This window comes from Tursiops truncatus, chromosome 10 (genome assembly GCF_011762595.2).
Source record: "Tursiops truncatus isolate mTurTru1 chromosome 10, mTurTru1.mat.Y, whole genome shotgun sequence".
Classification (NCBI taxonomy): domain Eukaryota; kingdom Metazoa; phylum Chordata; class Mammalia; order Artiodactyla; family Delphinidae; genus Tursiops; species Tursiops truncatus.
The window spans coordinates 80,432,906-80,447,985 of record NC_047043.1 but is presented as its reverse complement, the minus strand read 5'-3'; the positions used below and the strand labels follow the sequence as shown (position 1 = coordinate 80,447,985).

Genomic DNA, 15,080 nt, shown 5'->3' with positions numbered 1-15,080 from the left:
CTCCACAAACAATGAGAAGCCCGCGCGCTGCAACAAAGAGTAGGTGCACAGCAAGGAAGACCCAATGCAGCCAAAAATAAATAAATTTTTTTTAAAAAAAGGAATTCTATTAAAAACCATTGCTGTGACTGCTTACTTCCTAATGAAGCAGGGCATTTGAAATGGAATGCCTTTAATTTTTATTTTGGTATTTAATTAGTTAATTAATTAATTAATTAATTTTTTGGCTGCTTTGGGTCTTCGTTGCTGTGCACGGGTTTTCTCTAGTTTCGGTGAGCGGGGGCTACTCTTTGTTGTGGTGCATGGGCTTCTCATTGCAGTGGCTTCTCTTGTTGCGGAGCATGGGCTCTAGGCGTCCAGGCTTCAGTAGTTGTGGCACATGGGCTCAATAGTTGTGGCTCATGGGCTCTAGAGCACAGGCTCGGTAGTTGTGGTGCATGGGCTTACTTGCTCCACAGCATGTGGGATCTTCCCAGAGCGGGGGTCGAACCTGTGTCCCCTGCATTGGCAGGAGGATTCTTAACCACTGTGCCACCAGGGAAGTCCCTATTTTGGTATTTAAATGAAGGATGTCTTAATAATATTGAAAGTGCTAAATTCCACGGCTTTCGATTGCAGTGGGAAAACAGGTTTCTTTTTGAAGGGAATTCCTTTCCCACAATCTGGTACCATTTTTCTCTTTCAGTCCATGCTTCTCCACTGTCCTTTGTGTAAATGTTCTTCACTCCACTTTTACCATCTTCTTTATCCATTTCTAAATTTCTCGACCAATAGAATGTCATCGCCTTTGTTTCTATCCTTAACTCTCGTTCTCCACTTATAGTCTTCCAGCTGACCTTGTCCCTGAATGTTCCTTCTCCTGGTTTCTGATGTTCCTTACTCTCACTTCTTTTTTATCTTGACTTTGACCTGTTACTATGGCTCTACCTTCCCTTCCCCAGATCCTCTCCAGGATATAGTGAGAATTTCTCTTGAGCTCATTGTGGTTTTGTCAGAGGAGACACTTTTAGTTTCAGATCCCTTTTCTTCTGTGCACCTTATAATTTAAATAAGCTGCTGAAAAATGTCATCAGAATTAATCATTTTAATGCATTATTGAAGAGGGAAAAAATAACTGGAGCACAATGGAACTTCTTTCTGTGCCATTGGCAAATAACACACTTGAAGCATTGGTTAAAATGGCTGTCACAAACAGCAACAGAGGTATTATCAGTGTACATAATGAAAGCCCAAAGTTTCTTTGCCTGTAAATTCAAGAAATCTGTTATCCATTAAAGAAGAAATAACCAGACAAAATCCACAAATGCCCTTTGTTTCATCATCGTAATAGTGATTTTCATTCCTGACAGGGAGTAGCATGAACTCAAATATGTTATCCATGAAAATTAGGATTGTTTTGTAAAAAATTCTATTCATTTCTACTGGTTACAATGAGTCTGTATTTGTCAAATGGTTTTTATTCTTAAATGAAAAGGTAATGATAAACAACCACTGGAACTGCTAAATTCATGATCCCTGTGCTAGGTTTCCTGACATGCCTCTTTGGCAAATTTGGGCCCAGGGAGTAATCAGTGTGGATATGAAAACGAGCACATTATTTCACTGTTAACAGACACTGCTAAAATGAAAGAGAAGGTGTGTGGGTCTATTGATGTTTTTATTTTCTTTCCTGGAACAATTAACTCAATAAGAAATAGTGTAGGCAGGTTGTTCTAAATCCAAAGTTTGATGAAGGAGTTTTGGAACTTAATATTTCCAGTGTACGCAAAGTTTATGAGAAGTGCTATATTGTTAATTCCTAGTTCTAATAAGATGCTGTCATACTTGGCCTTCATTTTACTAACGGGGAAACAGGCTCACTGATGTAAATGGTAAAGAAACAAACATGAAAAAGGATTTCTTAGTCAAGCAAAGAAAGCCTAGTGGCTATCAGCCACTGGGATCTCCAGTGCTTGACAATGCACTTGTAATGGGGAAGAACCCTTTGCATTCTATTACAAGTTAATCACTAAACGGATGTTGCCTATAAGCTTAAATTATACATAATGGCCCATCTCTGGGAACCCTGCCTAGTAGGTAATGAGCATTAAGCTAAAATAATTTAGCTCACAGGGAACATCTTGATCAGGCCCACCCGTGAATGACTGCTGGGAGGAAGAAATTAACGCATCCCCTCCCAGAGGCTGACAGGAACCAGGAAATGTTTGACTTTACTCCCTCCCCTTTTAGTATAAAAAAAAGCCTGAATTCTAACTCAGGCAAGATGGGTTCTTTGGGGCACGAGTCCACCATCTTCTCAGTTTGCTGGTTTTCTGAATAAAGTCACTATTCCTTGCTCCAGCAACTTGTCTCTCGATTTATTGGCCTGTTGTACAGCAAGTAGTACGAGCTTGGACTCAGTAACACACTGGCAAAATACATACTATTATAATCCCCCTTTCACAGATAAAGGATTGAGGCTGCGGAATAACTGGCCCAAGCTCAGAGTTATTAAATCACAGAGTCAAGACCTGAACTCAGTTTGTCTGGTATCTACCTCTGTGCTTCAATCTGATCCCAGACAGTACAGAATGCTTTGGTAGTGGTATTGCCTATGGCCACAGTTACTACTCAAGCAGTTCACAATTGCAATACGGATAAAGAAAAAGCATAGAATCACTGTTTATTCACCCTTAGCCAATGCTTCTACATGTCGGGGCTGACCTAGACCCCTGGTAGAAGACAGGTCTTATACCCATGTGTCAAGACTCTCTGAGAGCAGCATTTAGTCATCACCTCTGTCTACGAATCACAGGATTTTCATTCTACATTTAGGAACCCAGTGGAAGAAGGCAGAGTAACTTGTCTCTTGATTCACTGGGAAACCTCTTGAGAGTTTACCGCTATGGTTTGGTTTGTCTGCTTTTTTTTTATTTTTTATTTTTTTTAGTTCTCAAACTAAATAACTCCTTGAGAAGATTATTTAAAATGCAGATGTCAGACTCCATCCTAAGTGATTCTGATTCAGTAGGTCTGGAGTGGAGCCCAGGAATCAGTATTTGCGAAGTTCTAAAAATGTAAAGGTTCCCTGACCCCTATCCTCCACCCTCTTCCTGGAGACAACAACTTTACACTCTTTTAATACTTTCATCTGGCACATACACGTCTCTACTGTTCGCCAGTGCTATCAAGATAAGTTACAAAGTGTCAGGGGCCTTATGACCCATACCTCAGATTGGCTCTGGTGTTTCACATTAGCTATCAAATATTTATTAAGAATATATCAGAGGAAGAAACACAACATTTACTGAGACCTTGCTATGTGCAAGGTCTTTACATACAACATCTCACTGAATACTTACTATCACTGTATGACCTAGGTAGTTCCTCAGGTCACAGATTCACAGAAGGCAGAGGTGAGATTTGAATCCAATCCAGTTTCACTGAAAACCCAGTGCTTATCTCAGCAAAGCACAGTGCAGAACTCTTTGGTGGATCCTTGACCTCAAAGAGCTTCCTATTTGGGAAAAAAGGGTAGAAAATAGCGAGAAGTCTTAGGAGGAACTCAATAAGTGTGAGCCATCCTACGTCTGTGGGATTAAATGACCCATATTCAGAGGCAGCTGAGTACATGTAAAAGGAATGAGCATAGGCTTGGCACTGAATAAAAAGGGACGCATGAGTCCATATTGATACAAGTGAATACAAGGATAAATAAACGTGGGAGATGGTAAAGCTCTTCTCAGAGTAGAATGTAAACTAAAAAATGTAGAAAGGAATGGAATTAGACAATCATGATTTTGCAACCATTACAGTAATAACTGATTCAAGAAATAATCAACAATGGATGCTAAATCTAGCCAGTAAACTTGTGATTAAGAATGGGCTATAAAGCTATGTATCTATATCTATGAAAAATGGGGAATGAGGCAAAATATAAATAAGTGGTAAATCTGGGTAAAGGATATTTCGGAGTTGGGGGTAATGTTCTTGCAACTTTTCTGTAGATTTGTTTTGTCAAAATAAAAATTAAAAAAATATTAAAAGCAGAAAAAGTAAAAAGGGAAGTAAAGCAGAAACAGTTTCCTAGTTCTGTTACATTGTACATTTTCTCATGATCATAGGCTCAAGAACAGAGTAAGGTTAAAAAAAATTCTAAAATGGTACTTAATAGGGTGGGAAGAAGAGAGCATGGGTTTGAACCATTTTTAATCCTTATCAGATCTCTGACCTTCAACAAGTTAGGTAACCTCTCTGTGCCTCAGTTTTCTCTTCTGCAAAACGGGGATTTATACATTGGTACCTACTGGAAAGGTTGCTATAAAGACTAAATTAGTTCATAATTTGTAACGTGGCTCGCACATATTAAGCTTATTTGCTATAGTAATTTTATTACATATACAGTGCTTAGAGTCACGTAAACTCCGAATAAACGCTTGCTCTTGTTCTGCTGATTACTGGCTTAAAGTGCTTCAATTGCTTTGCCTTAACCTTCGGTAAAAGATAAAAAATTCTTACTCAGGTGTAGAGGGGATCCACCGACCTCATCAGACCCACTTGCTTCTCCCGTAGTCCCTCAAGGCTCAGCTCAAATATCGTTTCCCTAGGCGAGCCTCTGGGGCCCAAGGACCAGACCAGAGGCCTCCCTTACTTGGCGTCAGCTCCGTGGGCCGGTCCTCAGAGCACTCACGGCACCGGCCAAAGTCCACTGGCCTGTCGCCCCAGCGTAGTTTAAGCCCCACGACCGTAGGGCTCGGGATGTGTTTTTGCTCGCATGGTGAGCCGGGGTAGCACGGTGAGGAGGCCACGGGGCCTCTGAAGGCTGAAAGTGAACTTGGGGCCGAGGTGGGAGTCGCGGTGGGGGACGCAGGGCTATAGAAGGTGGCCCCTCAGGGGCGCTGCGACGTCCCGGGGGTAGCAGGCGGGCCCGGGCGGAGGGGGCGGTGCGGGAGGGGCGGCCGGGCCCCGCCCCCGCCCCGCCCCTCCCTTCCCTTTCCCGCCCTCGCCGCGCCCTGCCTGGTTTGCCGCGGCCCGCCTGGCTCTTCGCGCAAGTTTTCTGGTTAAGATGGCGGCCCCTGTGGTGGCGCAGGCCTGGAAACTACTGAGAGACCTGGCGCTCCGGTCCCCGCTCCTGGCGGCCAGGTCCCAGGTGAGCGGGCCTCTTGGTGGGAGCCTGGAGCAGCCAGTGATACCTTCCTGTCCTTGTCTGTCCATCTCCTCCTGGCCCCGGTGCGCGGCCGCTAGGGCGCCGCACCTGTGGAGGGGACGCGCGGTGCTGCGCCCGGGGGCGCACGAGAGACCCCAGCATCCCCCCACCCCCACCCCGCTTCAGGTGTCGGGGGTCCCAGGCGGAGCGGGGAATGACAGTCCGGGCCACCCCGGAGTGAGAGCCACCCAGCTCTCAGTTGTCGCTGACGTGGGTTACCCTAGCGCTGCGGGGGGCGCCTGGCCCTGTACCAGGCGCTGCAGGCATGTTAAGGAAAAGTCCCTGGGACTGGGTTTTGGAGTCCTGAGGTGTTATTATGTCGACAGAAAAAAAATGCACAGCCTGAAAGTTGGGAAATATATTTTATTGGAGGCATTATTGAGGGTTGTATCCTGGGGAAGTTTCTGGATAGCTCTGAGGAACTGTTCCAAAGAGGTAAGGGAGGAGCCAGGATATATGGGAGTTTTGGCTGAAAAAAAAACAAAAAAAAAAACTTGTAGTGGAACATCAAAAGATTAGGGCTAGTCACAAAAATCAGATATGTCAAGGTAGTGATTTTAATGCTTTGCTCAATTTGGGAAGGTGTAAGAGTCTGGGCTTTATTGAAGTTATTCCTTTGATTTGCATCTTAACTCTCTAGGGCCTGTATCCTGTTTTTCTGCATCCTGAATTCCCCTCAGGATGCACTGTCTCCGGTGGCTGCAGTGACTGCTGACTTGATGGCAAGCAACATTCTTGTTTACTAAAATGGCAGGCAACATTTGTTTGTCCTCAGCTACCTGCTTTGCCAGTGCTGCTTCCGAACCATCTCTCTCTTGAGCCTGTTTGTTAGGGCACATGATGAAGGTGCCTAGAAACCCAACCCAGCCTTGCTGGTTTAGTAACTCACCTCCTGGAGTGAGCTCTCTGCAGGCTGCCTGCTTTTGCAGACTTGGGGGGGGTGGGTAGTGGTGCTTGAGTTGGTGAAATGAGGGGGTCATGGAGAAAGATGGGAAACGCTCTCCCTCAATTCAGTGAGCAATCAGTCCCAGCACTAAAACACATCAGAGCATTGGCCCTGTCCTCTTTCTCCTTGTTTCAAGAGAATAAAAACCTAGGAGGGCCAGTGGTGGATGCTGAATAGCTATTAGAACTTGGCTTCCTGTAGATTTGATCAATACCTTCTGCAGGTGTCAAGAGTCACAGTAGTCAAAAGGTCTTTGGGGAGTTATGAGTTGGTGATGACTCGTGGACAAGTGATCAACCACTGGACTTCTTATTCTCCATGAGTAATATCGCCCCTCTTTTAAAGAAAGGATGGTGTGGGGCTCATCCACAGCAGAGCATCGTCCTTGTCCGTTTTCCCATCTTTAATTGATGGGAGACAAATGATCACTCCTGCAGTTTTAACTAGGATATGCATAGTATATATTTTTTAAAAATTGAAAGATAGCTACTAATGATTTTTTGAGTTACTCTAAGCTTTGGTTAATTATGACATCTGAAAGGTTTTTTTTTTTTTTCTTCTTTCATTTCCTGACTTCTCATTTGTCTGTTTTTGTTAATGTAAATTTAAAAGGTGCTAATAACTTATTACTGTAATATCTTTAATAGGCACTTGACAGTATGGTGGGATAGCAAAAGGAATGGTGGTTTTGTCTAATTAAAATAACTAATAACTGTTGTAATAGAGTAAGGAGAATACCTCCAGGTGTTCAAGTTCTATTCATTATTTAAGTGTTAGAAAAAAACAAGAACTGTGGTGCTAACTATGAGAGTAGACTTGAATTGATGGGAAACATGGTGCCTAAGGCAGTGAAAACTCAAGCAAAGGAAATAATTGTGCCGAGAAATCCAACTGTTTAGCTGAAGTATGATAGGGCTTCTTGCCTTACCAACAAATGGGAGTCTGAACACAACACTGTAGAGAATCTGAGTGGGTGATACCCTTGGTTTGGCAAGAAGACTGGGTAAAAGGATCTCCTACCTCACTGCATCTAGTAACTTAGATTTACATTCTTGTGGATGGCGTATTGTCCTGTGAACATAAGCTTAGGAAATGAGTTTTGTTTTTTTTTAAGTCAGGAATAGTACACAGTGTTCAAGAACTGGAAATGGGTGTTAGCAAGCATCAGATCCAACTAGCTTATTTCACAGGTAGAAAAATTGAGCACTAAAGTTAAAGGACTTGTTCAAGGTTATAAAGAGAGTTTGTGGCAGAACTGATTACAGATTAAAGGTTTACTTTTCAGTTTCCGTTATACCAGGCTGTGGTGTAAATTTCCTCATGAAAATAAGTTATATCAGCATGTAAGTTACTCTGCATAGCATAAAGTTACTATGTAACATCCAAGTCACCAACACTACTGACACATTTTAATTTTTTCTTTATAAACATCTTAGAATTGGCAATAAAAGTAGGTGAGTATTGTTTGTGATTTGTAAGGAACCCTTTTCATATTCTTGAATGCTTCTTTGTATCTGCTCCACCTACCTCTGCATGTATGTTGTGCCTACCTACTCCCTTGCCCATGGCAGACATTACAGTTGAATATGACCCTCTTTTTCTTGGAAACTTAAGAATGCTCACCAAGCGTCTCAGAAATCTCTTGCTACTCTTCTTGGCTCAGACCTTCTTTGTACCAGGCCTTATGCAAAATTCTTGTGTGTACAGAGATAAATGACCCAGTTTCTGCTGTGAGAAGTAACTTTAACCACTCTCACAGAGGTGCCAAAGAATGGCACTTTATGTACCCCCTCCTCGATGTTAAATTTAACATTTGACACATACTCCTGATGCTAAATGTCATTGACATTTTTTATTTCTTCTGCTGTTGGCTTCTCTGTTTTGACTTTCAATTGATGTTATGTCCTTAAAGGGCCACCCTTTTGCCATTTCTTATTTTACATATATTTCTCTATTCAATTTATACCTAGAACAAGACTCTATAGGTACTGATATTTGGGGATAGTAAACAAGGCAGGCAGAGATCTTGGCCACATGATACTATATTTTAATGGGGGTGGGGAAGGGCTAGACTGTACATACATAAACAATAATGAAAATGATTTCAGCCAGTGACAAATGCTATGAAGAAAATAAAACAAGGTCATGGGCTGGAGAATGAATAGCTTAGCCAAGATGGTGGGTCATAGATTAGGTGATCCAGGAAAACCAATTCGACATTGCATTGTAACACGTGTAATAAAAATATACATATTATAAGTGAACAGCTTGATGAGTTTGCACAAACTGAACATGCCCAGGAGATCAGATCCATATCAAGAAATTAATCTTTTAGCAGCAATCCAGAGGGCCCCCTGGTGCTCCTTCCCATCACTACTCCCACCCAGAAAAGGGTAGCCAGTCCCCTGAATTACACCACCATACACTGGTTTAGTTCCTTTTTGTACTTTATGTAAATGGAATTATACAATGTATTATATGAGTGCATACTCACATAATCAACATTATGTTTGTGAGATCCTGGAGGTGACTTTTTGACATTTGAACTGAGACCTGATTAATGAAAAGTAGCCAGCCAGGTGACACTCGGGAAGAGAGGACAGCAAGTGCAAAGGCCCTGAGGTGGGACCTGAACTCAACATATCCAGACAGTTAAAGAGGTGGAAAGTGACAGTACTAGTCATGGTCTGAGAGGTAGGCAGGGGCTGGATCAAGTGGGGACTTGTAGCGTCTGATAAAGACTTTTTAAAAGCTTAGAGTGCTTTGCCCAGAGTTACTCAGCTAGTAAAAAATAGCTGAATCCCAGTCCGGCTGCCAAAGACCAGGCATGTAATTACTGTACAGTGCACTCCCTGTTATAGGTAGCACAATACAGCAAGGCACAGCCATGTTGGGCACAGAGATGAGCCTGTTACATTAGTTATGTCTTAGGGGAAGTCTTGGCTGAGGGCACTGAAGTTAAATGGTTAGTGATAATCTGATCGTGGTATTTTGCCTTTTAGTGCATTTCCCCTCTCATAATGGCTGGGTGAAGTTAACAAAGCTGTTCTGTTGTAGGTGAAGCAAAGACATTGTGGGAAACACTGCCCCTCAGGCCCCTAGTTGTAGAATCCTTGTTTTGTGGTTCTCTACAAAGCCCAGAGCTTCTGTCCAGGAACTCAGGGAGGAATGTGTATTGTTGAAGGAAACCAAAACCCTGTCCCTGCTGTTGTGTATCTCAGAATAGATGACTCCAGCTTAATTTTCTGTTCTTTCCAGAAGTGAGAGGAGAAAGATGGATGCCTGGCTTTTAGAAGTGAAGGACTGAAGCTTACGTGCAAGTTTCTGTCAGCTAACTATGGCTGTGGAGGCTGCATTGGAAGTTGTGACTCACCTTTATCTGCCTTCTTGCCTAGAAGAATAAATATCTGACTCTTTTCTTTTATAAATGAAGTGCACTTGCAATTTCTGCTGTCAGAAAAGGAAATTCATCTCAAATAATTTAGTTGCTAAACTACTGACTTCTGTGTGGGGAAGACCTGTAAATGATAGCTCTTGTCCCAAATTGGTTTTGTTTACTGTAAATGAAACACTTCTTTCATGGATGAGTACACAGACCCATAGTAGTGAGACTTTTGCTGCACTTGTATCCTGGCCCAATTCTGTAAGCACAACACCCAGAAACTCACTGACATATCTCGTATTTTGGGGAGGAAAAGAAATTACATATGCAACTTCAGATCATTTGTCTTTCAACTCTTTTTACTATTCACTCAATCTGGAATTGTCCTTTGCTACCTGTGCACCCATCATTTTCTGTTACTTGATGAAAACGTTTTGTCTGAAGAACTTGAGAGATTTCTACACGTTTGAGCAAGTGGTAACGTCAGTATACTAATGAAATTTGGGGAAATGACACTAGAATTAGTCTGGTAAAGAAGATGCAGGGGAAGGCATGCCGGGTGGAGTGGACTGTGGGCAAAGGCAGAGGGGAGAGAGAAGATGGGGAGATTAGAGGAGTCATTGGGAACAGTTTGGTATGGAGGAGAGGCAGGTGAGTAACAGAAGTGAAGAGCTAGTGGCGATCTTCTTGGCAAATGAGGAAGGAAAGAAGAGCTGTAGAAAGCCCACAATTTGGCATGGTATAGAACTAGATAACTGAACATCAAGCACATATTGTTCACTTAGTAAATATTTTCTCAGTGCTTAGTCTTTGCCCAGTGCTATTTGTTGGAAGCGCCTTGAAGGCAGAGACTATATTGATTAATTCTTCACTGTAAATCTAGTGCTTTAGAGAATGCTGGGCATATAGATACCTTTAATAAGTGAGTTCTATGAGTGAGTGAATGCAGGGAAGATACACAGTCCCACCCTCAGGGGGCTCATAGTCTAGTGGCAAAATTGGCGGGTAAACCAGAAATTATACAGTAGCATCGCGAGATCAGTAGAGCTATGTGCTTAGTCTTCTGTGACACTGCATGGTCTTGCATGGGGCACTTGCTGTTTCCCAGTCTGAAACATTGTTCCTTCTGATCTCAGGCCTTGTTCTATCCCATCATTCAGCTTTCTGATTCAAAGTGGTCTTCCCACAGGGCGTTCCCTAATTATCTTATCTGACTCACTTTCTCCCCAGAGATTATTTTCTGCCCCTTGCCTGCATTTTAACACTTTACCTGGTGGTTTATTAGGTGTTTTTTGTTTGTTTGTTTTATTCTCTGTCTGACTTCCTTCCCCACAAATGTAAGAATGTAAGCTCTATGAGGGCAAAGATTTTTCTTATGCACTGCTATTTCCCCAGCCTGCCTGACCAGGTATTCAGTAAGCTTTTGTGGTCTAAATAAATGCGTGGGGTACACAGAGAAATGAGAGGCAGGTAAGTAATAGAGATGAGGGTTGATGCAGATAATTTAGGCAAATGGGGAAGGAAAGGGCTATAGAAAGTCTCGTTGTGAAAGGACTTTCAAAATAATAGGACTGTGCATTTCATATGTGACAGACTGTGCAAAGTGATGTCTGCACATTATTTCCTTAACCCTTACAATGTTACTGCAGGGGAGATTGTACTGTCTTCATGTTACAAATAACAGAACAGAGGCATAGAAGGGTCATACTAAATAACCTGCTTAAAATCACAGGGCCAGGGAGTCACCTGCCTCATGCTGATAAGTTACTTATGCTGTTAAAACATTAAGTTACATTGCCAAAGGGTCCTTTTTGAGCTGAACTATCCCGTTATGCTGATTGCTGACCTTTCCCCCTTTCTTTGTCCCTGAGTAATGGGCAGCTTGGTCTTTGCACTTATGCCGACTTAGGTGGACTAATCAACACTGCATGATTGTCCTCTTATCTGACTCTTATCAGGCTCTTATCTGACTCCCTCCTTCTCTGGCTCCAGGGTCTGGGAAACAGTGAGGAGAAAAGGGTATGGTTCTGTGTTCAAATAGGACTAAGTTCAAATTCTGGGTCTGCCAGGTTCTTGCTCTACTAATTACTGAACTTGACTGAACCTCAATTTATTGTTCTCTGAAAGGAGATAATTCTTACAGATAGTTACAAAGATTAAATAAGATGATATGCATGATGTCTGACATTATGGTTAGATAGTAGGCTCAGAGAGATTATTTCTCTTGCAGTAAATTTGAAGCTACATTTACTTGAATTTTTTTTGTTTTGGCTTCATCAAGCCAGAATAGTTTTCCTTTCCCAGATTTGATAAGCATTTAGTGTTTGCTGCCATGTCAGGGTTAGGTGCTGGCTTGGTGTTTCCAAATGGTTTATTTCACTTAATCCTGCATCAACGATGTGAAACAGAGGTGATTATTCTCAGTTTACATCTAGGGAACTTGAGGCTCAGAGAGTTCAAGCCCTGTCTCCTGGGCCCCAGTTATCTTCATTATTCCACAGGTGGGCTGAAGGTCTGGTGAGGCCTGAGGTGGCAGTGGGGAGGGTTGTGTGGGGAACTCAGTTGCACCATCCTGGATGTTGCTTGTTCCAGAAATGTTTGCACATCTTGGTGTTGACTTAGTAGCTATGGCTTCTGGACCACTTATGCATCAAAAGTTTGAGGTGGGGGGACGCCCAAACACTAGACTGTAGTCATAACATGTACGCAAGGGCAACTGGCACATGCCCTTCACTGTCTGCCCTGTGCACAGGACTGCCTTCAGCGTTTCAGGAATGCTGGAGAAATTGTGAAATTGCATTTCCTTTGGAGGTTGAGTTTTGGGGGATGGTGATAGAGGGTGGAGTTTCCTGGTATTTTGAGTTCAGACTTTGGTCAGTGTGCTGATTACGTGGCCAGCTTTTGCCCCTTTCTAGAAATGATTCCAAAAGAATAGCACGTGGATACTAGTCACAAAAGCATAGATTTCTAACACTTACCTCTAACATTTACTTTTATTTTAAAATTAGAGGGGTTTGATGTAGTGTTTGAGTCGATACTGGAGACATGGCAAAGCTTAAGGAATAGGTCTGAGTTTGGGTCCTGTGAGTGGGGGTGGGATGGGAGTCTGGCATCTCTTTTTCTACCCCTATCCATTTCTCCATGTCCTTACCCTATTTCCATTTCTAGGCTGTCTTAGTCCCAGGGTTGTGACTTGAGGACCCTGAGGAATTTCAGGAGGGCTGCTTTGTGGAGTTAGAGGTGGGGGAGCAGTGAGAGATGAGGCTGCAGACATATGCAGGGGCAAAATTTTGCTGATCTTGTGAGTCTGGTAATGGAGTCAAGGTTGGTTATTGAGGGCAGTGGGGAGCCATTGAAGGGTTTTAATAGGGGCTAATTTAAAAAAAAAATTAAATTTTATTTTTTGGATGTGTTAGGTCTTCGTTGCTGTGTGTGGGCTTCTCATTGCAGTGGCTTCTCGTTGCAGAGCACAGGCTCTAGGTGCGCAGGCTTTAGTAGTTGTGGCGCGTGGGCTCAGTAGTTGTTGTGGGCTCAGTAGTTGTGGCTCAGTAGTGGGCTCAGTAGTTGTGGTTCTAAAGCACAGCCTCAGTAGTTGTGGCGCACGGGCTTAGTGGCTCCATGGCATGTGGGATCTTCCCAGACCAGGGTTTGAACCCGTGTCCCCTGCATTGGCAGGCGGATTCTTAACCACTGTGCCACCAGGGAAGCCCCTATTGAAGGGTTTTAGACAGAGGAGTGGCAGGAGCCGTTTTATGCTTCAGAGTATTCTTTCTTCATACAGTGTGGAAAGGGTTGGAGGATTAAGAATGGAAATCATTCAGGTGACTGTTGTACTAATTCAGTGCCAGTAGTAGTTATGCCACAATAATAGGCATAAACCAGGACTGAAATCACACTGCTTGGGTTTAAATCTTGCCCTCAGTACTGGTTATCTTTGTGATGTGTGACAATTACTTATATATTTTATTACAAGACTCACTTTTTTTCTTTTTCACATTTCAACATCTCTGAAAACTGCATATGTTTGTACACTTGTGTCACAGATTGAGTGACAGTTTTTTTTTTCTCCAGTGGTACATGAAGTGGAAGATGGGGGTTTGGATCAAAATCAGGGTGACCACATAATTTTTTGCCAAATCAGGATACTTTTGAGAGTGAACATGAGCACTGTGAATAATTACACCAGCAGGTATAGCAGAAACCCAGACTATGCCTGGAAAGCTGATATATGGACCTCCTAACTAAAATGGACTAAATGATGGCAGTGGGGATAGAAGAGAAAGATTGGCATTATTAAGGAAAGAAGCTGGACAGGATTCATGCTTTCCCTGCTGAGTCCCCATTGCTGGTTCTCTCCACTGCCGTATACCGAAAAGGTGATAAAAGGCTGTGTACCATCCCTGAGCAGAGAAGGTGTGAGGAGCTACCGTTGTTATAAAAGATCCCTGCTTGTCTTTGCTGTGGGACCATGTGCTCCGTCCTTGTGTCCAAGTGTTCCCTGGACATGCTGTTATGGTCGTAGAACAAGAACAGGCAACTAAAAGAAGAGAAATAGAAAGACCCATAAATATGTCAGGCTTGCAAAGTGCACGTTTCTAAACTTGAGCGCAGTGAAGAGCTTTCCAAAGCTCCAAGACTCCCTTATCCCGCGTTCACAACGTTCTGGGCCCTGGTGGAATCGTGCAGTCTGGCTTAGGTATTTCCTTTTGTGCTCTCAGTCTTATGTGGATCACGCAGTTGATTATTAAGGCTTCTTTGATTGAAAGATCTCCTTGGACTTTTCTTAAGGGGAAAAAAATGTTTTTTTTGAAAGGGACACATACTGGAACTCAAGACTAATGTTCCTTGGTGTTGGCTCCTCTGTGCCTTTTCTGTTGTGTTAACTGGTGGCTAGCTCGTGGTACCATTTCTCTATAACTTGTACCTGCCCATAACTTTGTCCATTCCTGGGCCCCCTCCAGCTTCCTAACCCTAACACATCATTCAGCTTCTGTCTCTCAGAATGTCACAGTTCTAATAACAAGAACATCTCATCAGTCTAGCTCATCCTTTTGCACTCACGTTCGGGTCACTGGCCAGCTGAAAGACTGGCTGGTTCTTTTTAAGGTGTCCACTTCCACCTCACCACCTGTGGCTGAGGTGGGGAGGTCTTGGAGAGGAGCAGCACCATGGCCCCCTGAGTAGGAGGGCTCTCAGTGCAGTGTTGGTGGGGTGGCCTGATCCATTTAGAGTTCCTTCATGAACTGCTGCTAACTTGTCCATCTTCTTTTCTCCAAGTACACATGTTCACGTTTGCTTTGTTTCCTTTTTCACATTCCCAAATTTCTGAAGATCTTCTTACTATTCACTTGGCTGGTCTTAGTTAGATTAATTTATCAGAGATTAAGGTCATGGTAGTGGGCCTTGTTTTAGACCGCTTTCTTATGATCATAACTAAAATAATTCTCAGGAGAGAATTATTAATTGGAAAAATGGGGTATCATGGGAAGTCAGCTTGTCCACCCAAATAGCCAAGTGAAGTGTTTCCAAGACAAATGTAGACAATAGGCTTCATATGGCCCTGGAGT

At 43.0% G+C, this 15,080-nt stretch overlaps 2 protein-coding genes across 7 annotated transcripts in view; one reads left to right on the top strand and one right to left on the bottom strand.

Moving 5' to 3' along the window:
- Window positions 1–4,902, bottom strand: part of TAFA1 (TAFA chemokine like family member 1) — a 769,514-nt gene extending 764,612 nt beyond the window's left edge. For both annotated transcript variants that reach the window (XM_073787537.1, XM_073787538.1), the window contains exons 1-2: window positions 4,498–4,902; window positions 3,342–3,496 (exon numbers count right to left, since the gene is read on the bottom strand). The gene's annotated coding sequence lies outside the window, so the exon portion shown is untranslated. The remainder of the gene's footprint in view (window positions 1–3,341; window positions 3,497–4,497) is intronic.
- Window positions 4,903–4,985: 83 nt separating this feature from the next.
- Window positions 4,986–15,080, top strand: part of SUCLG2 (succinate-CoA ligase GDP-forming subunit beta) — a 312,483-nt gene continuing 302,388 nt past the window's right edge. For all 5 annotated transcript variants that reach the window (XM_073787531.1, XM_073787530.1, XM_073787532.1 and 2 more), the window contains exon 1: window positions 4,986–5,128. In XM_073787531.1, the coding sequence (XP_073643632.1) occupies window positions 5,045–5,128 (84 nt within the window). In that variant the 5' untranslated portion in view covers window positions 4,986–5,044. The remainder of the gene's footprint in view (window positions 5,129–15,080) is intronic.